Source organism: Dicentrarchus labrax, unplaced genomic scaffold, assembly GCF_905237075.1.
Source record: "Dicentrarchus labrax unplaced genomic scaffold, dlabrax2021, whole genome shotgun sequence".
NCBI classification, from domain to species: Eukaryota; Metazoa; Chordata; class Actinopteri; family Moronidae; genus Dicentrarchus; species Dicentrarchus labrax.
The window spans coordinates 26,002,783-26,025,566 of NW_026136701.1; the positions used below are offsets into that span (position 1 = coordinate 26,002,783).

The 22,784-nt window shown below is 40.3% G+C and overlaps 1 protein-coding gene across 5 annotated transcripts in view; it reads left to right on the forward strand.

Annotated features, from left to right (window-relative positions):
* The window catches only part of efr3a (EFR3 homolog A (S. cerevisiae)), a 116,977-nt gene that overhangs the window by 2,240 nt on the left and 91,953 nt on the right, over positions 1-22,784 (forward strand). For 2 of the 5 annotated variants that reach the window (XM_051413244.1, XM_051413278.1), the window contains exon 1: positions 7,451-7,545. The exons of 2 other annotated variants lie outside the window; for them this stretch is intronic. In XM_051413244.1, the coding sequence (XP_051269204.1) occupies positions 7,521-7,545 (25 nt within the window). In that variant the 5' untranslated portion in view covers positions 7,451-7,520. Of the gene's footprint in view, positions 1-7,450; positions 7,546-22,784 lie in introns of those variants that run through there. One more of the 5 variants, XM_051413270.1, reaches the window with a different exon arrangement.

Sequence of the window (22,784 nt, forward strand, 5' to 3'; positions counted from 1 at the left end):
GTGATATTAATAGTTAAACTGTGGCAGTTAGACTTTATACTGGAACTTGTGGTCTCACTCGTATTCAGCCGCTGTAGATCTTTAAAAAGTCTCTAAATGTGAACACTGACTACGTATAAAGATTAGTGAGAGATTCCCATCTGACAGGAGTCAGTGAGTCAGACCTCAACAGTTTAGCTTCAACTTATCATCTGTTTAAGTAATAACATTACCCACATTGTGTGTGTGTGTAAGTGCGATGCTGCAGCCGCTGTGTCACACATCCATCGTACGCTCTTCCTCTGAATCCTCCATCGCTCTTCTGTCCTCCTCGTGTCCTCTCTTTAACCTCTGTAGTCTTGAGCACTCGCCTAGTAGAGCGTGGCGTAAATAAACAAGTGAGTGCGCTGTCATGTCTGACAGTGTTTCTATTTTGGGAAAGTTGGACTTTGGGCGCCCTCGGCTTCCTCCTCCTCCTCCTCCTCCTCCTCCTCCTCCTCCTCCAGCAGCTGCTCTGGCAGGTAACCAGCTGCTGTTTACTGGAGCACCGCTCTCCCCTAAAAACCCAGTTGGTCACAAAGTGAAATGTGTGTCCTAAAGAGTCGTCCAGCAGACGGGCTCGCTGTGTTTTGGTGGCGGTGGTATTTCAGACTGCTGATGCGTCTGGATGCTGGCGTTTCGCTGCGGGCAGCGTCTGCCGCGTGCAAGGACTCTGCAGCCCTGCGGGCCTCGCGCCTGCTCTGTAATTACTCCCAGTGGTAAACTGCTGATTACATTAGCGGTAATGTGACACCTTCAGCATCGATCCCTGATGGGCTAATGCGACAGAATGGGGCGGTGTGTGTGTGTGAATATGTTAGTGATACACTGAATCTTCATTCATCTTCAGTCTGATCAGGTTGGAAAAGTCTGGAAAAAGCCGGAAGTTCTCTTTGATTTCCTAACTAGCTGGCAAAGATAAAAGCGACATATATGTGATTTTACACTCGCAGACTATTTTTTGGAGATCGCAGACAAACTGCCCCGAGATCATATGATCTTCCTAACCGGAAAGATCGGCACGGAAATCTAGATTCTGTCCACATTGTAAAAATTTCAGACAAATTAATTCTTGATCTCGGGGAAAAAAAAAATGTGCACAAAAAAAGGTTTCAACCTGCTGTTGTGTTCACTGTCACAGATACACAAGTATAATGGAAGAGATACTGTGTTCGGTTTCAAGCTGAATTAAGTGTTACAGCTCTCAGTTAGAGTGTGTGTGTGTGTGTGTGTGTGTGTGTGTGTGTGTGTGTGTGTGTGTGTGTTGGACAAATCAAATAAAACCTATAGCTTCCACTTTGAGTGATGATGAGTCACTCAGAGTCAGAAAGTGGACGAACCTGCGCTGATTTGCTGAGCTGCGTTCCTGCTATTAATAATCGACACTGATTGCCTGTGTGTGTGTGTGTGTGTGTGCGTGCGTGCTCACTCCTGGGTCTGTTGTGGTCTAGAGGCTCTCATTATCCTCAAAGTGTTAACCACCTCAATTAAGTCATTATGTAGGACAAACCCGCCGTCGCTGCCGTCACTCACTCTCTGCTGCTGCTGCTTTAAACTGAATGAACCGTCAGATCAGCACACAGTTGCATATGCAAAGATGAACAGACGGATGCACATAAATATATACACATATATTTGTGTGTTTGTTGTTATTTTAAGAGCACAACCAGTTCAAACTAGGGTAATGCCAAGCTGGCCGTTAGCAGGGGCATTAAGACTGTGGGGTAATTCCTGCCCCGTCAGTCTGTGGAGCTTTATAATAAGCAGTTAAAGTGACGTCTTACATTATGTGACTGTTACATCTGCAGCTGTAGAGGATCAGCTTTTCACTGAGATCGACCAACTTCTCTGTTTCCAAACGTCCAGGGAAAGCGGCGTTACCCAAGCGTTCTCATTTCCAGCAATTTTGAGGAACCAGTCACCCAAAGTGTGTTTGTTTTGCCCAAAAGTAATGAGGAGCGAGGCAGCGGCGGAGTAGAAAGACACAATAGTCATTAAAAAAGGCAATCACGTAAGGAGTCCTTTTCTTTTTTTAAATGACTATAATTAGCAATCAGAAGTAAAACAAATTAAACCTCCTTTCTTTTAGGACGGAAAGTGGGATGTATTCAAGATCACAAAGAGTTTGCATCAGTTCAAATGAGTCCAGAAGTGGAAGAAGTTGGGGTGGAGTTTGGTAGACTCAATCATCCAGAGTCAAAGACTAACAGCTGACTGCTTCGTGATGGTCATTTTATAAAGAGTGTCCTGAGATAACCTCTGTGGTGATTTGGCTCATGGAGGCAGTTACACTTTCCAGGAATATTATTAAGTGCCTGTTGTAATCCAGGTTTCGCCGTACTCGTGGGCAAACGGCTGTGTGTAACTGTAACTAAATACGGGCTAAAACAAATGGTGCTCAAGTTAGAGCTCAAAGTTTAACTCACTGAATCCATGGCAACAGTACATTTAAATACCCCCACAGCATTATGGGAACTGGGGGCAGTTAGGGTAGTAAAACTGAACATAAAGGTACATTTGATTGACTGAACGTCCCTCGTTCCACCTGCGATCCCTCGAAGCTTTATTTCCTCGTGTTGGAAGTGCTTTATATTTCCAGTTTGCTGTAAGTGTGTCTGAATGGATCAGGACCGCCAGCAGCGAGGTTGCCCGCGGTGTCCAATGAGCGCCTGGGTCACCCAGCATGCATCTGTATCCCAGGCGGAGTGTTCAGGGGATGCAGGAGGAATCAAAGTCGATGAAACCCGGCGTTGTTTTGATGCTCCGCCGGCTAATTGTATGCGTGCAGTCGGTTCCTGTGCTCTTAGGACGGTTCCTCCCTCAGTAGCTGGCTGTGATTTGTATGCATAGTGGAAGACGGTTTGTTCTGCAAAGGAGGATTTGGCCTAAATATAACTTCAAAGGAGACGTGCCTCCCTCTGTTTCCTCCGCCGGCCGCATCTTTGCAGACAGGGAAGCTTTTATCTTTGTGTTCTTGTTGAGCGACGCTCGGCTTACTGCGCTCGTGCACTTTTAGAAGGATTCTACAGTTTTCCTGTGGCCTGTTTTGTAGTCGGATGTCGGCTCGTGTCTCTATCGACGTCACACAGGTGTCGATAGAGAGACGCTGAGCGGCATGTGAAATGGCTGAGCAGCAAATAACAGGTTTAACTCAGTCGTACTCAGATTGTAGACATTACTGTATGTTAGAAGCATTAAAAACACGCCGCTGTGTGCGTGTGACAGTATTTGTATGCAAATGATGATGACTTGAATGGAAGTGGAAGACTTTGATGTTGAACCAAACAAACATTTTGCTCAGTCGGAAACTAAATTGAAACTTCGTTCAGGAATAGTTTCTCCTAGAATATGCCCGTCACTCATGTTTTCGGTGACTTTTGGAGTTCAAACAGCATTTTAAATGATAAAAACAAGTATTTGCACATTAACAATACTGAAATATTTCAATATTTCTAATATTCAGGTGATTATACACGAATGAAAACATACCATTTCTGCCAGTAGAGCCTCCTAAATGTTACACACTGGAGCTTTAATACTACTTGTGCTTACTTAGTTTTTGTCTTTTTTTTTATCTGTATACCATAGAACTGAAGGAACACACCTGTATAGAATGACATTAAATTATACCTTCAACCGAGCACACATTGAGGCACTTTTGGGCAGCTCTCATTATATACACACAGTGGTTTACACTGCTGATTGTTTAACAGGAATGTGTATTATTTTCATCTTATTTAAGTCTGTTAGCATGCAAACATTAGCTGATTAGCACTAAGCTGAGGCTGATGCGAATTTCGTTCGTTTTGCAGTAACGAATTGGACAAATTGAATTTTTGACCCGACGATGGCGCTAAACCCAGAAATGTTGAGTTAGCACAATTAGCCTTAATAAGATTAATCACCTATATGGGCAGTACACATCCCTGATCCTTCCCTCTTCCACCCCACACTGTCTTTCAGAGGCTTTAGTGGAATCTGTTTTAAAGCTAGAGTGAAGGAGGCTCAAGGTTGGTGATGGAAAAACTGGCATTGCCATTTTGAAAGTGATCCCTTGACCTCTGACCTCAAGATATCTGAATGTAAATGGGTTCTATGGGAACCCACGAGTCTCCTCTTTACATACACTTTATGCTAATCCTGTGCAGTTTTTTGCCTGACTGGGCTGACTGGGCTCCATAAACAGTGTTGGAATTGCGTAAATTGGGAATAACAGGAAAGCTGAGACACACACTTCATACCACTATTGCATAAATTGGTCTCTTTGCTGTCTCTATGCCACTTTCACCTTTTCTTTTAATAACTACAGCTCCTACAAACCTCGGCATCATGTTTTTAAATGATAAGTTAGAAAAGCAAAGAGTGTCCTGTCTAAAGATGACCATCTATCTTGGTCTGAGCGTCGGGTCGTCCTCTTCTTGTATCTTGTATTTGTTTTCAGAGCGCATGCGACCGCCGCCGCAGCAGCCCGGACACTCGCTGCGCCGCCCCTCCGGCTCTACAGTCTGTCCTTTTTTGGATGTGAGATGCTGTTTGTTAAATCTGTGGAAAGAATGTCTGAACACACTGACCCGAGGGTCTCCCACTGGCAGGAGGGAGACACCGAGCTTCTGCTAAAGTTGTTTTGTTTTATAATTTATTGAAAAAGTGATGATAGAAAACAAAACAAAAAAGATGAGACACAAATGAGGAATTTCTGCAGGCACAGAAACGAACCTGCCCATGTTCAAGGATATCTTTATTTTATCATCCCTGAAGGGTAATGTGTTATACAGCCAGCAGTAACTACCATCAGACAACAATATACTAACAAATACTAAGCGTTAGAGCTTCATTTCAGTCAATATTGATGACTATTGATCATTTTGAATGACCTATTTGTAATAAAGACCAGGTGAGAAAAGGCTGAATCTACCACTTTATGCATAAAGGCACTCAGGTAACAGTTTTAATGTTTTGTCATACAGTCTTCAGGGTTCCCACATGTCCTGGAAAGCCCTGGAAATTTAGTTTTCCAGTCCTGGAAACCTCTGATTGAAATGACCAAACATCCTTGAAATAATCTAATGTTGTCCTGGAAATCCTTTATTGTATTTCATCCTGTGCTGAGGCCAAATTAATGTCACCGTTGGAGGTAAACTGTAGTGAATTGATAAAGTTTTACTAATTTGAGCCAAAGACTATATTGAAAAATAACATTTGTTCTGGTTGGTCTAAAGTCTAAAAACACACTTTATCTAACAGTACAACGAGATAACATGAAAACTCACTTTTATCAATGTTCAAAGACAACAAAAATGTAAAAAATAAGGAAAAACGCTAAAATTGTATTAAATGTTTTCCATATGTGTGCATATCTTTGACATTTAACTTGGCCATAAGAGATTGCTGCGACCTTGACAGCAGCAGCACATTAACACAAAGCTGTTTGTGGTGGAACAGTGTATATATTTGGAGATATGAGGTTTAACAGTTTTTCCATCAGATTTAATTTAGTAGCCTGGTTGTGTCTCCAAGAGCCTAAAGTGGAAGTTGTTTTCCCTCGGTTTGTCAGTAATTGATGTGCGGAAGAAAAGCGAGGTTCTTTTTAAATTCGATTTACTTTTTGATTGATTGTCACCAGCTGCTCTAACAGAATAAAAGGTGTTGAACTTGCTCTTAACCAGCGTTTCATGTGACCCTTCAAAATTAAGTTGTGTGTGCAGGTGAGTCAGGAGCAGCTCAACAGAAATGGGATTCTTCCTTCTCAGATCAAATGTTTCTAAAATTTCTCTAGAAGTGTTTTTATTTTAAGCATTTTCACAGAAAATATGTCAGATTGTAGGAAAAAAGAGGATTTCTGTCAATTGTGTTGTCCAGTTTTTTGGGAGCGTCATTGATTTCTGTTTGTCTGGTGCGTTTTCAGCTCTGACAGACTCTAAAATTAGTGTCTGAGCTGTTGGACTAGCGTGGGGCATGATAGTATCTGCTGCAGCCATCTGTGACAATTACACACACGTTTGTATGCTATACTTGTGAGGACATGTTGCTTTCTCTATAGTAACTGTAACCTGATGGTGTAATCCCACCCAAGCAAATATTCGCCCTTTAATCTGGTTTACAACGATGGTGTGAGCCTAAAATCAACAGATTTTTTCGTGTGATTTAATGTCAGCAAATGCATCAAAATGATGCTGAAATAACGACATAATGATGGCGATTTGTAAAAAGTCTGAATTCATATTTTGTCGGGTCTGTCTGTAAGACAAGGAGCAAACAACTTTTAAAATGCTTGTTTTCTGAATAGAGTTTGGTTGATCAAGGCTATGCTAACGTCCTAGTAAAGTACAATTGTAACAGACTCATATTTTCAGCAGGTAGTCCAACTTGAGTATTCGCGTCTTTGCATTGACTTTGTATGTAATCTACTGTACGTATTCGCGTTTGGTGGAAACGCGGCATTTGATTTAATAACACTAAAACCAAATCTTTACTATTAAACAGCTCTTTCAAGGTGAGGATCAGATAACATGTTCTTACTTTCCAAATTGAATGAATGCAGAAATACAGAAATAGAAATTGTGATGCAAAAATGATCTATTACACAAATGGTGAATCATATCGCAAGTGTGATATCACGAATCATGCTCGTAGGCTCCGCCCCTTAAATTATCAGATTTTTAATGAGCTCAGAGAAACTTTCCACTTTCAGCAGATGAATGTGAAAACATCCTTGTAGTGTCAAACTCAGCACAGACATCATTCAAACATCTCACTGTAGGAACAAGAACAAACACTGATTAAAAGTTGTCCTCTCTTTGTCAAAATGTCCTAATTTTCTCCAAATTTCCACCTTTTTCCAGATATTTTTCCTCTCTGTTTAAAACGTCCTCACGCTAAAGTTCTAAAAATAAAACTGGTCCTCACATAGAGCACAAGCACGTACACACACTGAAAACCCCCCCCAACTTTCTGAGTTATACAACCACAGAGACCCACACACACTTACACAGATGCAAATAGACACTGCGCTCACACGCACATTTTAAATTCCTTCAGCAGCAGCCCCTCTCAGTAAATCTGCATAATTACACTCCAATCAGGATGATTAAAACACCTCCAACCCAACACACAAACACACAGAAACACACACACTCACAGAAAACTCATTCATGTCTTTCAGCTCTGCATGCGTGTTTGCATGTGTATGTTTTTAACGCGTTCCCCCTCGACTCTACCGGTACCGAAGGGGGGATGTTCAGCGTGTTTTGGACTCTGCAGCGCTGCAGCTTCTCCACCTGCAGCCTTCAGCAGATCCGCTGCTGCAGCTGCTGCTGCTGCCGGCAAGGGGAAACGCAAACACTGCAAGGTCAGAGATGAGAGTCAGTGTGTGAGGGGGAGAGAGGGAGAGGGGGAGAGAGAGAGAGAGAGAGGGTGGAAGCACAGAGGGGGAGAGAGGGAGAGAGAGACGGAGGCATCGAGGTCCACCTGGCAGGCCGTCCCTCTGCTTCGCCTCCACCGAGATGGATCCAGAGAACAACGAGTCGGGTAGGGGGCTGTTTTTTAATTTGAGACTCGCCTGTGTTTGTGTGCACAGCCTCGCAGTACCCCTCCATCTGTGTGTGTGTGTGTGTGTGTGTGTGTGTGTGTGTGTGTGTGAGAGACAGTGACAGAGTAAGGGAGGCTAACAGAGTCCAGGTCTGTGTGTCGGTGAACAAGCCTGCACAGTGGCGGCCATTGATCTGCTCCCTGCCTGAGCCCACTCATCCCGACCGTCCAATCAGCCGCCTGGTTCCACTTGACTGATGCGCCTCGAGACCAATCAGTGCTGCGGCACAGATTTGATGTTCTCATACCAAGCGAGGGGAGGGCCACAGTGCGACACTGAAGATTGATGATTTGTAGTTCTTGTTGTTGTTTTTATGAATTGAAGCTGTTTCACTTCGGCAGAATCCAGCATCATTATAGGTCCTGGAAGTTTAAAATGACTCCAGTGATCCTAAATCCAGTTAAATGTCGCTTTTAATGTATAATAATCACTTATTTTATGAAATCAGCCCTTTTGTTTAGATGTTTATTCATTCAAACATCCTTAAAGGTTTAAGAAATTGTCATATTTGACTTAGTTAACCTTGAGGTCAACTTCAACACAGGATGAATTTGAGGTTTATTTTCTTGAAGTTTAGAGTTGAGATATTTCCTTTTTGCGGACTGCCAGGAAGTCACACATTACAGGTCTTGACAGGTCTTCACAGGTCCTCTCACTTCCTGATTATTTGCTTTTGGTGTGTCAGTATGTTTCATAACCAAGTGGATCCAAGTAAAAGTCGTCAAAAGCATTTTCGATACCACGTGTTTGAAATGTTACAATCATCAAAGTTTAAAATTATGGTATACTTAGATCCAAGTCTTGTGGTGTCTTATAATCATTACTGTCTGTACGGATTCGGCTTTCAAATTAATTTCTGTTTCGGGATTGGACCGATGTGAATGTCAACCAGGAAACACGTAGCGGGGTTTAGGAAGCGCTTGGTTCATGAATTTATCAGTGATTACTTTCATCCAGACACTGTAGGCTTACACTCATTTGCTATTGAGTAAATATCAGCTAATAACGGTCATGACCTTGCTCTTATCACAGAACCTGACAAATTAAGGACAGAATATGAAAATGTTTTGTTTTCTTGGTTTGAATTCAGCAAATATTTTCCCCACTTGAGTTTGGTTCAGTTCGTTAAACATTACAATGGTTATTTTTGCAATTCCATTGTAAAAAGTTGTGCATGGTACCAATAGAATCCAAAAATATATATATATACTGAAAACACGGCTCCACTTGGAAAACCTTCTATACTGCCCACTTTGACTGAAATGTTGAATGGATCTGCTGACACCAGCTGCCTCAGCTCCCCGACACTACCTTAGCTGACATAAACGTACACATTTCTAACCGTACCGTTTGCTAGACAGCAACTGAAGAACCTCCAAGGGCTGTTCTCTACATGTAGACAGGTGAATCTGAGCATGAAGGACTGTGGCGTGTGGTTGTTTAGGGCGTTTGCGGTCGTCCTTGAGCCTCTGGCTGGCAGATGTTTGATTGGCGGCAACGCTGAAGCACCAGAGGTCGTCTGTTGTCTTTCACGCTCAATTAAGTCCCTCCAACACTCCCCGCTACCTCGCTGCCACACACACATATCTATACTAGCGAGGACTCTCATTTAAATGCTCATGTAGAGACTAAAACCCAAACCGTGGTTCTAACCTTAAAGGAAGCCTTAACCCTCCGACAGCCTTCTGAAGAAGTGAGGAGTGGACATAAAAAATGTCCTCACTCTGCATAAAATTCAAATCGGTCCTCACAAAGATAGAAGAACGAGAGCACAAACAAACAAATAAATACACACACGTGTGTCCTATTGTCAGAATAGCTGACTGTAAAATATACAGCGATGTACACACACAACAGCTGACTGAGCAGGAGGACATTACTTACACAGTGTTACTGTAGCATATATTCACTCTGCACGTGGAGACACTCAAACACTGAGGTTAGAATATCAGCACAGATTTAACTAGAATAACAGATCAAACACGTTAATTCAGCCGGGAATAAAAACTTCTGCTGCAATATTACAGCTCATATTCAATTTGAATGTTTAATCTGGTGCATCGTCTGTTTTTAAAGGGTCAGTTAACCAAAATCTCCATTTCTATTTGTTCTGGTTTTTAGATACGTCTCGGAGTAGGGGTGTAAAGATTTACAGATACGAGTCAGAAATCAGTTTTAATATCATAGATCAGTACACAGACCTCTGGATTGATCCAAATGTGCCATAAATTGGTCGAAGGTCTAATTCTAAAGTTATGAATCTGTTGACTGAAGCTTTGCTGCTAACACTCTTGTGAAAGGTAAAAGGTCAACACCAGAGACGGAGACATTTGTTCCCTCCTGAAGACAGACAGGAAAGGGGGGCAGAGAGAGGGGATGACACGCAGTAAAGGGTCACAGGTCGGATTCAAACCCTGGGCCGCTGCAGCAAGGACTTAGCCTCGGTACATGGGATGCCAGCTCTACCAACTGAGCTAACCGGGCACCCATTGTCTTCCATTTTTACTTGGGAAAACAAATGTCTACATGAAACAAATGTTAAGAACTCTATTAGATCGCATTTAATCATTTTAGATACGTATCATATCATTGAAGACAGAGATGCACACCCCATCTTCTTTGGATGTGGTTTGTTTCATTTATGACACTCAAAATTTTGGTTTTGTTTGTCTGTTTTTTAGCAGTTTTTTAGATGTCGCCATGACAGTTTGTCAGGAGGTGAAGTACTGCAAGTTAAGCTGCTCTCATTGGCTGCATGGTTTTGACTCGTCCGTAGCAGGAAACAATGGCGGCTCATCTGCTCACACACGATGTGGTATTCCAGATAAACAGTAAAATGTGTTTGTGAACAGATTTGAGGAGAGAAATAGTCAACGCAGTAACAGAATCTGGATCCATATCTGATCAGCACTGCCTAGTTTGACAGTGTGATCTGAGTTTGGTGCGTTGAGCTGGACGGACTCACTGAGAATGAGCTGTCAATCACAAGGTAGCCCCGCCCTAAAGCATACCCTGCTTTATGGTCTGTTTTACTCTAAATGGGACCATCAGTTACTAAATGAACATCATGCTGTATGGAAGAAGACTGAAAATAGAGATTGACACCAGAAACTCATCAGGAAACTGTTTACTGAGCTCATAAATCAACTGAGAAGTCGGCTCATCACTGAATGGTATCAGTTTATATTGCAACCAGTGGAGCTGCCCCCTTCTGGCCGTTACATAGAATGCAGGTTTAAGACACTTCACAGACCACAAATCTCCGTCCGTATATCTACTGTCAATGGTCACAGACTATTAAAATTCTGTGAAGTAGATCAACTTTTCTACAAACGAGCAAAAGTTTCATTTCCTGATGAAACTGGGAATGTCCTCAGTGGATGAAATTAAGGCTGAGCTCAACGGGTAAAATCACCAGATCGGTCAGTGCAGATGGGATCAAAATTAGCAAGTAGCTGAAGTTATAATTACAATTAACCCACTTTTCATGGATAAACTGTCCAAATGGGGCTCATCAGTAAAATTACTTTCCTCCTTGACCTTTTCAGCGTAAATGATCCTACACACACACACACACACACACACACACACACACACACACACACACACACACACACACACACACACATACACACACTGTCTCAGCTTGTGTGCTTGAGGCTACATTTTGCGTCACATGTAGGTGAAAAGAGCCAGAAAAACAATGAAAACCTTGACTGACGGCCAGGGTTTCATTCAGATATATCAAGTGACACGTGGATGTTCAAATGTGGTGGTGAAGTTGCATCAAATTTCAATCAGACTGGAGATATTTTGAGTGACAGGTGGACATAAAATTGCCGGTTTTGTGCGCTGAAGTGATTCGGGGGACAATCTCCGCAGATACCAAACCTCAGTCAGCGAGTCAAACATGAGCGGACGTCTGCATCAGATCGACCCGTCTTTCACTTGTGGTTTAACGTCCTCTCCGGGATCCGACCGGTCTCAACGCTCTCAGCCAGAAAATGAAATCAGATTTTTTTCTTTGGTCCAGTGTGTGAAGAAGTCCCTCGTTCTCCGCCTCAGGCTCCCACTACATCCCCTCCGTCTTCCACTTGTTCCTCTTTATTCTCCCGACTTGCATTGTACATTAACATTTTCAGACATTTTGCTGACATTTAACTTACATCTCCAGACATTTAGGTGACAATGAGCTTTGATCTGTAGGTTTCTATCTCCGGTAACTGAGGTGGGTCAGAGTAACAGATGTTTTTTTTTTTTTTTTACTCATACTTGAATTAATTTTACTTTTCATGCAGCACATTTTAACGATTAACTAAACCCCTAAACCATCTTTTCAGGTGAAAACCTCTGTATTAGTAGTGTTGTTGATAGATTCGGGTCCTGATTTGGACATTTTAGTGCAAAGTATTTGAAGTCTACATATTGTGGTGGAAATATACGTAGCAACCGCCCTCTACTGGTTGAAACCAGCTATTGTAATTTTATTATTGGCTGATTTGTGACAAAAAAATACAACTAAATTAAATGATGAAACGATTTCACAGGATTAAATGGTGTTCTTACAGCATTAACCAATCATGTCATCTTCTCCTGTGAACATTTATTCTTTATTGCCTGAAGAAACATTTTGAGCCCAAATTGGTTCTTTGTCAGTTAGAAAGAAGTTGATGAAACATCCTGTTCTCCATTACAGTGTCGTACTGTAAGTCGATTGGGAGATGTATTAATCTGTTGATTATTTTCACCGTTAATCATATAATTAATTAGTTCTGTAAAATGTCAGAAAATGTTGATCATGAAGAAATTCAGTTTAATGTGGTGGAGGACTAAAGAAACATGTTCACATTTAAGAATCTGAAATCTGAGAACTTGGACATTTTTTCTTTAAAAAATGACCCAAACAATTAATTGATTATCAAAATAGCCAATCAGTTATTTGCCAACTAATGGTGTGATTGTTTATTAATGAAGTTACTCCTCGTTACTCAAGTACTTTCTTTGGATAAAGTACAATCTTATTCTTAGAAATAACAATATATTGTGTGTGTCTACATTGCTCTGGCTCCGCTCTCTGTCGTCTGTTTGGCTGCTGTGACGTTAAAATCTTTCTTTTCTGGCACTGTTCAGACAGCCGGAGCCACAAATTACTTTAACGAGATGGGTGGGTGGGAGTTTTAATCTCTGCTTTTTAATTATGAATATGTTAAATCACGGACTGTTTGAATCAATAACAGCCGACTGCTGCAGTTATAAAGGGCTGTGTATGAAAATCAAACTGATTGGTTTGTGTGTGCGTGCCCATTGCTTTGATTACCAAAGCTGATGATGCTGATGGAATTTGAGAAGAGTGATCAGGTCGGCTGTTTGGCTCCGCCCCCGACTTCATACCTCACTCGACCTCTTCGATGTGATTGGTCGAACTGCACGACACAAACTGCATCCCGATTGGCCAATAGAGATTAAATATTAACAGTTTAGTTTATGAGTTTGTGTACTGCAGTGAGTCTAATGGCTTTTTAACACTGTTAGGATCAACTTCTAATGTAATGCAGCTTACCAATTGATTTTAATATGATTTAATTAATATTGATCTATTTAAAAACAAAAGTTACTTTAAGGGTAATGACTGTTTTAAAATAACAGATAAGAATGAAATTAGAGGATTTTAAAGCCATTGATGATATTTGAGATTTAAAAAAACAAAGAATAAAAGTATATATTTAAAGTCTGTCAAATATATGAAACACTAATTATATTGTCTCCTTTTGTCTTTTAGTCAGCTGATACTAATACACTGTAAAACCTGATGAGTTAGTTCAACTGTTTGAGGAAAACAATTAAATAATTTAAGTTTATTAACTCAAACAATTTAAGCATGAAAGATATTTATTGTTAAGGTAACTTTGTTAAATTAAGTTAATTGTACTAATTCCATTCAGTTAATTAAAGTTATGCTTTAGTTTTCTCTAAACGTATTTAAAATGTGTTCACAGAATTTATCTGAATTAAGTCAGACTAACTTAAATTAATCTTTATACAAATGTTACCACCAAGTTGAATGTTTTCTGACTAACATCAACTCTTTACACTTTATAATGTTTTTACATCTTTGTAATGATTTAAAGTCAACCTCAAGAAAATGAGTCAATGGAACAAACTTTAATTATATCCCTAATATTTAAAATACTGCACACATTTAAGTTCACTCAAAACAACTTTTTTAGGGTGTTACATGTGTATGTTTTGCCTCTGCTGTCTTGTGCCCTGTTCCAGGTACCGCCCTCCCCTTCGACTGGTCAGGCACACCTGCAGTAGCTTAGCAATAAGGAGGATTGCTTTAAAGCTGCTGCGACGGAAGCAGATGGGGCCAGTGGGCCAAAATTGCGTAGTTAAATGTTTTTTTAACTTCCTTCCTTTTTAGGAAGTTGTTTTGTTTTGTTAACGTTTGACTTCATTTACGTTGAAAAATAGTTTAAAGGTACAAATCTTTAATTTTGATTAATTTGTGTTTTAAACCTCAATATCAAAGACCATCACATTTGTTTAATTGTGGGAAACCAAATTTGTGATCTCGATTAGTATTTGATTAATTGTGCAGCCCTTCATGAATGTCTTTGTTTCCTAAAATATGTATGACACGGAAGGAAACAAATCAATAAAAGTAGAAAATGAATCGCTGATTAGTGCAAAGAATCCCAGATAATGTTTTTATTTTCTCTCTGCGTACAAATAATGTGTAATGAAACTACAGTTGTTGCAGATCTCAGAGATTAAAGCTCAGGAAGACTTTGAGGTCAGATGTTGCAAATGTGCCTTTTTATTATCTGATCCTCACTCCTGTTACCTGCTCGGTTTCACTCGCAGGGAAGTATTTAAAGCTGGAGAACTGATGTTCTCACATTTCCAAATGAAATGGGGGGTAAATTGAGACCGCTGCCTTTTCCCAGATTACCGAGTTCCTGGTGCCTCTTTCTTTGCTGCAGGATTAATTGATGTGCACGTGGCCGAAGTCCTAACGTGATCAGTTTAATTCAGTCTCTGGCAGATCGAGAAGATCTGATTGCTGATAGAGATTCACTCAGAGGCAGTCCCGGTTAATTGGATTTGCTCCGGCTTAAAAGACACGCGACTTCTTTTAAAAGGCCGTTTCTGACTCGAAAGCTTCACTGCTCATAAAGCTCACTGACACATGACTGCAGACGCTAGAACATTAGATCTTCTGTAAGTGAATCACAGACATTTAACCTGACAATACGCCATTCATTAGGTAAAACTAAACAATAAAAACAAACTAAATAAGACTCCTGAATAACTATTGAATCTCATATCTGATCCCAAACCTCTTCAGTGCCTCACAGCTGCTCTGTATATTTCTTCAAGTCCAGCTCAAACACAGCTGATTAAACTTAATAAGGTATTGATCATTTATCGATTGAGCATGCCAAGATCCAGCAAAGCCGTGATAAACAATTGGGGTTATTCCACTGAATATTGATCGCTGATTTTATGATTTATGATACTTGTTTGTTTTGCAGTATTTAATGAGTGTGTGTTTTTTGGCACCAGTTGTTGTTTATTTTATCATTTTATGAATTGATTGAAGTGTGAAAATCAAAGGATTAGTTAAAACATCGTCCTTGAACTGTTTTTTGTCATTGTTTTAGAGGTTTTTGGTGATTAATTCACTGCTTTTTGCAAATATTCTCTGGGTACAGCTTCTAAAATATTAGAATTTCGTGCTTTTTTCAATTTGAAATCACTGTAAACTGAATGAAATTAGGTTTTGGACTGTTGGTCGCACACAACAAGGTACTCAAGCTTGGACTTAGGGAAGAGTTGATGGTTTTTTCTCTGTATTTGATCAATTAACTGATGTCAGGTGTGCTGGCCTGTAAATTTACATCTTTTATGCAACAGAATGTAGGTTCTTTAGTTTGAATATATTTTAATGAAGCAAGACTGTCCTTTTTTGATATTCCTGCTGAACAGTTTTGAGGCAGAAAATAAGCGTCTGTCTCTGGTCAGTCATTCAGAGCGGAGCCACAGTTTCCACCAAGTCTACTTTCCATACATGGTCATCAGGAGCAGCTCCAGAGCTTTTGTCTTTTTACCGCCACGTGCTGGAGACCATGAGAGATTGATGTTTACAGATCCTGTTAAATCTACCTGAGCCCCGCGTCGGTGCATTAATCACTGTAAATGTACAGTAAATCCATGGTTCTCTGTTTCAGCCCAAAGCTTTAAGTTCAGTAAAACACTGAGGTAGATCTAACATTTAACCCTTAATTCACCAAGTTAAATGAGAAAATAGCCTCGAGGGGCAAAACTGGTTGCCATGTAATGTTTGCTAATCCCCAAATTTGCCCGTCAAAGTGTAATAATAAGTTTTTGCTGTTAATTTCCTAAATCTCATATAACCTTTTAAGAATGCTGTATGGCTGTGGAGAACTGTAACTTTATTTAGGAATAAGTAAGGTAATTAATACATAATTATCTGTAATTTCATCATTAATCATTTTTGTAAATATGCATCTAACCAACTTTTTTTTGGCATATATTACAAACCTCCTGAGCCTCTAGCAAACTGTCGTCTTTACTGATAAAGTGTCATTCAGAGTGCAGTAAAGTTTCACGTTTTGCTTCTTATAAATCTGAAAACAACCTACAAACTCAGAGAGTAAAGTCTTGTCCCCCAAAGACAAACAACCTCTAATAAATTAACCCATAAAGTTAAGCAGCATACAGTCTTTAGGAAGTAAACAACTGTGGAATTAGCCCAGATTAAAGTCACAACTGACCGCAGATGTCTGAGCTTCAAGGCTCTGACTGTGACTCTCTGCTGACCTGAAGGCATCTCACTGTGCTCAGTGTAACTGCGCAGCAGAGCTCTATAAATTGTACGGTATATGGTAATTACACGGTCCGCTGCCTCAGTCTTCTGCTGGACGCTCACCATCACATCTCTGCAGCTGTGGTAACGTGATGTACGTCATGTTGTATGTGGTCCGCTGTCGTTCTCAGGTCCTCCGCTGTCCTCTCAGACTGCGGAGATCAGTTTGAACTCGGTCACATGTCCCTGCATGTTTCTCTCATTACATTAGCTGCTGATGTGTCTCTTCTAAAGAACATCAGAGGTTTTTAATATTGATTCAGGGTTCCAGTTGTGTTATCAGTAGCTTTATGAAGCTGCATACTTACAGGGTTTTCTTAACGTTATACTCATTAAAGTTATTCGTTAGATCAGAACAACGTTTTTGGCCGACATTTATCTGTAATAGCCATGTTGTGATGATCTGTCTGTATAGTTGTTTTCATTGTTCAATGTTTGTAATATAATCTTGTTGTATCTTGTAGAGGTCACTCTTTACAGCTGCATTAGAGCCGTATTAAGTTGCTGCTAATGTTAACCCAATGTTTCCTGCTGCTGCTTCACATCAAAAGCATTTAATTGGAAAACCACAGGGTGACTTTTATTTTGAAGCAGTCACAGGACAATATAATGTATTTGACAGCAGCTGAGGTTCATGCTGACTGCCATCAAATCGTGTACAGTTTGTTTGGCTGTACCTGTAAACAGAGACTGTTCTTCTGTTGTATTTGTGGCAGAGTATCTGCTCGAGCTCAGTTTGTTGCCCCTGGTGGTCGATACAGGTGTAATTTTAAACGTTACTCTGGTTCCTTTACTACTTCTTCCCTTTGCCACATGTAAAGTCCTGTGAAGACATTACATTACAAACACTGCAGTCTTTGCAGCCTAAATCCTCACTGATTCCCCTTTCTGCTTAAATGAGTAATGTAGTTGTAAAGGCTAGCTAGTGTTTTGCTAAGATAACACACCAACATCAGATCTGACTGTGACATCCTGTAATATATCTGTAACTTTACATCAGTTGGATATTAAGAGTGTGAGCTCAACATTTTCTGTTTTTATCATAGTTTTGCTGCTACTGGATTTATTGCACTGCTTTAAACTGATATAAAGAATCAAAAACTGCATCAAACAGGTTAAAAAACTGAACTCTGTATTCTAAACAGGGACATTAACATAATGTGAAAGTGATTTTGCAAAACTGATGTTAAACCAGTCTTTCCCTCAGACTGAGGCACCGTTTGCTCATCGTGGGTGCATCTATCGCTCTTAGTCACATTGCTGCGCCGAGCAGATGTGTTTTTTCAGCACAAGTAAACTAAAGTGGTGTTGCGTAAACAGCGCCATATGCCTGTGAACGCTGTAGATTTCTTCCTGCGGTGGCGTTTGGCAGCCTGCTCGCTTGCCTCATTGAGACATTGAGACTGTCTGTCAAAAGAGGAAGCAGCGGAGAATTCCCCCACCTAAAGATTTGGACACCGGGGTTTTGAGCATGCCCAGTGTCCAGCAGCCTGGAGGTTTACTCGGCTGCTGACGTGGCTTTCAGCAAAGAAACTTAAATCTAGTTCGTCCAGCTCTTTTTAGTGTTCTTGGATAATAGTTTTGTAAATAAACAAACATCTAATTCAGTTTCCCTTTTATATTACATACATTATTTATGATTAGAGTCCAAAGTCAGACCTCACTCGGCCTGATACCCGAATCAAACCCGGACCACGGAAGCAGTTTTGGACCCGACCTGAATCTGATTTTACACTTTAAATAAATAAAAAAAAATAACTTGAATAGTTTAGTACAGGATTACCTAAACTACATTGTGCATATAATATAGTGTCAATTATTATCTAAACTAATAAATAACAATTTCATTAAATATATTTTAGAAAGTCTAATTTTATTTCATCTATTACTATCTGAACCCGACCTACAGCAACAGTTCTGGGCAGCAGAGGATCAAAACTTTAGCCTGATTATTGAGCTTTTCCCATTTCAGAGTCAGTGTGTGTGATTCTGGCTTTTTGAAGTGGTATTGAAATAAATGCATCCCAAAATATCTGTTATCACACTTTACGATATTTCTGACATACACAACAGAATTATAAACATACAAGAAAAACAAAAATGGCCCCATTCAGTTATTTAGCAATTTGATCCGAGCCGGGAATCGGCTGCTAAAAGGATTAGGATTGAATTCTGGCTGTGCTTCCCGGACTGAACAGCTCTCAGTTTTCCTGCTGTTACAGTAAACTCTGTTCATCCGATCCGGCTGCTGTTTGTAAGAACTTTTTTTTTTATTGGCCATGTTTCATTCTCATCTTTTAGGATTCAAAGTTTAACCGAGGAGCTAGAAAAACAGAGTCACATCTTAGTGCTGTGGGGAAAAGGAAAGCAGTGTTTTGATCTCTTTCTGTTTTTTGGGGGGTTTTTGATGGTCACAGCATGGTGCGGCGCCTCCATCGCTCAGCCTGAACTCCCATTGTGAGCCGACGTGACATTGAAGGCTTGGCAGATAGGAAATGGAAGACGCCTTTTTACTGTCATCAGTGAAGCAGCAGGGTCATCCCTGTTGACTCGGGTTGTCCTGAGCTGCTGAGATGAAGTTCAGAGATGTGTTGAATGTTTGAAATGATCGGTGTATCCCCATCCAGCAAGTCGGTGCAGGGGCAGTGAACAGGTACCAACGCGTTCACGCTGTTTTCATTCATACTTAGATTGATTGAGGTGGAATATAAATTGAAGGATGAGCTGATAAATCATTTTCCTCTCAGCCACTCATCTCGTTTGTTGATGGGGAATGAAAGAAAAGACTCAACAAACTGAGAGAAGAGAGAGAATAAAGAGGCAAAACCAAGCAAAAACGACCTTCTAGATGGATATTGAGTCGTCCAGTGTGAAAATGTCACAGAAAAGTCATTACAGTGTGTCACTCATATATCTCCTCTTTGTGTTTCATGCATCAGTGACGTGTGTGTGTATCTAGGGATGTGACACAATGTGCCTCAAATCCAGTCCTATCATCTTGTCATATTTTTATCTTTTAATCAGTCCCATGTGATATTGAGATTAAAGATCACAAATGTTATTTTCATGTGAGATCAGTGTGTGAAATATTCAACAAAACTGCAAAAAAATACACAATGCAGGAAAAAAAGAGTTAATTCTAAGTGTTTATAGATAGAGATATAGATAGTATAGATGTTTTTAAAAATTGTAAACTGTATAAAAATGTTTTAAAAAGACAACAGCACTAAAGAAAAGAGGGAGATTAAATTGTTTAAAAAATAAACTATATTGTAAAAAATGGCGAATTACATAAGAACAAAGTGAAAACAGTAAAAAAACAGTAAAAAACTGTAAAACAGTACACAAAAAACAGCAGGATGTAAACATAAAACCATGATAAATAATAGGACATAAAATTAAAATTAATAACAAAATAAATAAAACAAAGTGAAAATAATAACGTAAAAAAATACAGACAAAAATGTTGAAGTACACAAAATGGTAGAAAAAAGGATGTAAACACAAAACCATCGTAAATACAGGACATAAACTGATAAAAAAATAAATAAAACACATTTGTTATTTAAAACAATCAGTGGGAAGTCTGAAGTTTGTTGCGTAAACCAGCTGAAGTCGATCAGAGAGAGAGGGAGAGAGTAGCCTCCAGCCTCCTCCACCCTCTGATGTCTCCTGGTGAATTACATGGTGGAGCCGTGCTGGAAACTGACGTCGCGTTTGTACGACAACGATTTAATTAGCGGAGGTCGAGAATCAAACGGCTGATAATCAGTTATTTTGTCTGGGTTATCAGAGTCCCGTCAGATTTTAATAACTGGATCTGTGGAACCCGGCTGCTCTTTATGTTCTGCTGTGGCACTCCAATTATCTTCCCCTCAGAGCTGGGAAACTTTCTCATCATGTCGGTGTCACCAGGTCTCTGCAACACTGTGATAAGTCAACAACTGAGTGATGCTGTAGTATGAACACAATGTAGGATCAGGCCGTGGTGGTGGTGTGGCGCCCCCTATTGGAAGGAGTTTACAACTGGAAAGTTTTTTTTACTGCAGTGATTTGCATACATAGTACAGTTTGAGGTACATCATATATCTCCTGACTTTAGTTATTTTACACATTAATATCTTACAAACATGATAAAATATCATAACAGAACTGCCTCTTAGGGACAAGAAAACATACAATTTGTCAAAAAATAATTAATTTAAGTCTGTTTGATTGTTAAAAATGATAAAAAAAAAAGTACATAATACAGACAGAATTGTATAAAAAATTCCCTAAACAGAAATAATCTGCTCAAAATTCATCCAAATCCCTTGTTTTACACAAACTTCCTGCAGTTACTGAGTTTGACGTTTGGGTTCATTGTACAGTTTTGAATAAAATATGAAATATCTATAAAATATCTTACTGAGTTAGTTTATTAAATGAAAGAAAAGGGGTCACTTGAGGCTGGGAACCACTGCACTTGAGCACCTCAGACCAAAACAAATATGCTAAAGCTATGGTCCACCAGACTCCATTGACAGAAACACTTATTTTTACCTCCCAGTTCATAAAACACACTTCATTTGCCAGAAACAAAAAAAACATCTTTGTTAGTCTGTTCCAACAATCCCCAACTTTGCTTTTGGTTGACAAATGCGACCATCAAAGTGCGTCAACTAACAGTAGTTCTTTTTGCCACTGACAGACAGACAACATTATGGAAAGCATCCCTACCAAGGGTGCTCTGATTGATCGGTCGCTGATCGTAATCAGGTGATATTCGCCCTAATTAGTTTGATCAGCAACCTCTATAAACGTTGATCAGAAGAACCGCTCAGCTGATGCATTTATTTCATTCCACAAGAAGGTTATTCAGTCTTTCACACAGATAGATTTACTTTGGGTGGGTCACTAGTATATTAACGGCTAGGGACTGGTTCTAGTGTTTGGTAGAGAAACAGAGAGAGAGAGACGTTACCTGGTGGATGATCACAAGCATTGAGCAGGTAAATCAACAGTTTCTCGTACAATTAGCAACAGCCCCCTCGTTAATGTTCGGCTCACCTGCTGTTTACAAAACTTACTGCGGACCAACAGAGTAATGGAGCAGACACAGCCTGTATATGGAGAGAGGCAGCCGGTTTGTGTGAGACAGAGAGATGTGCTATGTTAAATAGACCCTGGTGATCAATATCAGCTGATACTGCTTCTAGTGATCGGTGATCGGCCTTAAAAAACCCTGATCGGAGCACCTTTAATCCCTACAGAGAGCGACCTTTTGTTCAACCAGACACAGCTGTAATATCACTGTCACACTCCACCAGACTCCATAGAGAAATGCTAATCATCTTTAAGGTCTGATTGATTTTGCCAACTAGCACCACTACACAACGTGTCACCTGAGTGTTCTTTATCTTCTGTATCTTCATTTTTGCCGAGAGTGAAAGGATGAAGTGGTGCGTTGAGAACCTAATACAAACCTTAACCTGCTGAAGGTTCCTGAGCCTCCCTGAGGATTTATGAAGAGTAATCTCCAGCTAAATCCTCTTCTTCCATCTCCCTCCATCGATAAAAGGCTTAGACAGGTAATTGTATCTCGTCTCTGGACCTCCGCTCCCCGTGGACGCCCACCAGCTTCAGGTTTATCAGCTCCACCCCTGAGATGGAGGTTTTGGGGGGGGATGCGTTATTTGTCTTCCTGGTAGTTCTTGACTGAGGCTTTGTCTGTGGGTTTGTTTAGGACATCAGATTGTTGATCGATGTCCTCGTCTTCAGAGATTCATCGTCTAGAGGACCAGAGGAGGAAGAATAGACCCTTGTCCCCTTGTTGCCTAACTAGCTTCTAATCTCACCATCAACTCCCTCCCTCCATCGTTCACTGTGAAAAAAATAAATTAACAAAGCGGTTATACTTTAAAATAAAAGACAATAACTGACTCATAAAAAACTGTATTTCTGTGTTCCTTCCCTTCTTTCCTATGTTGCTTCCTTTTCACTTCTCTCTCGTTCCATCTTATTGCTTTTCCATCTTGCTTTATTCTTACTTTTTCCTCCCCTCCGTCTTTACCTCCCACGCTTCATCTGTTCCCATCCTCCTTCTCGTCTCTAATGTCCTTCCCTTTTCGTTCTTAATTTCCTCCTCTTTCTTTCCATCCCTTTTTCAACCTTTCTATCTCCATGCCTCCTATCCTCACTTCCTTCCCAATCTTTCCTCCTCACTCCCCCTCTTCTCTCCTTCCTTCTGCGGTTGATTTCTCCCTCGCCGTGGCTGTAATTCGCTCAGAGATGGATGGGCCCTCC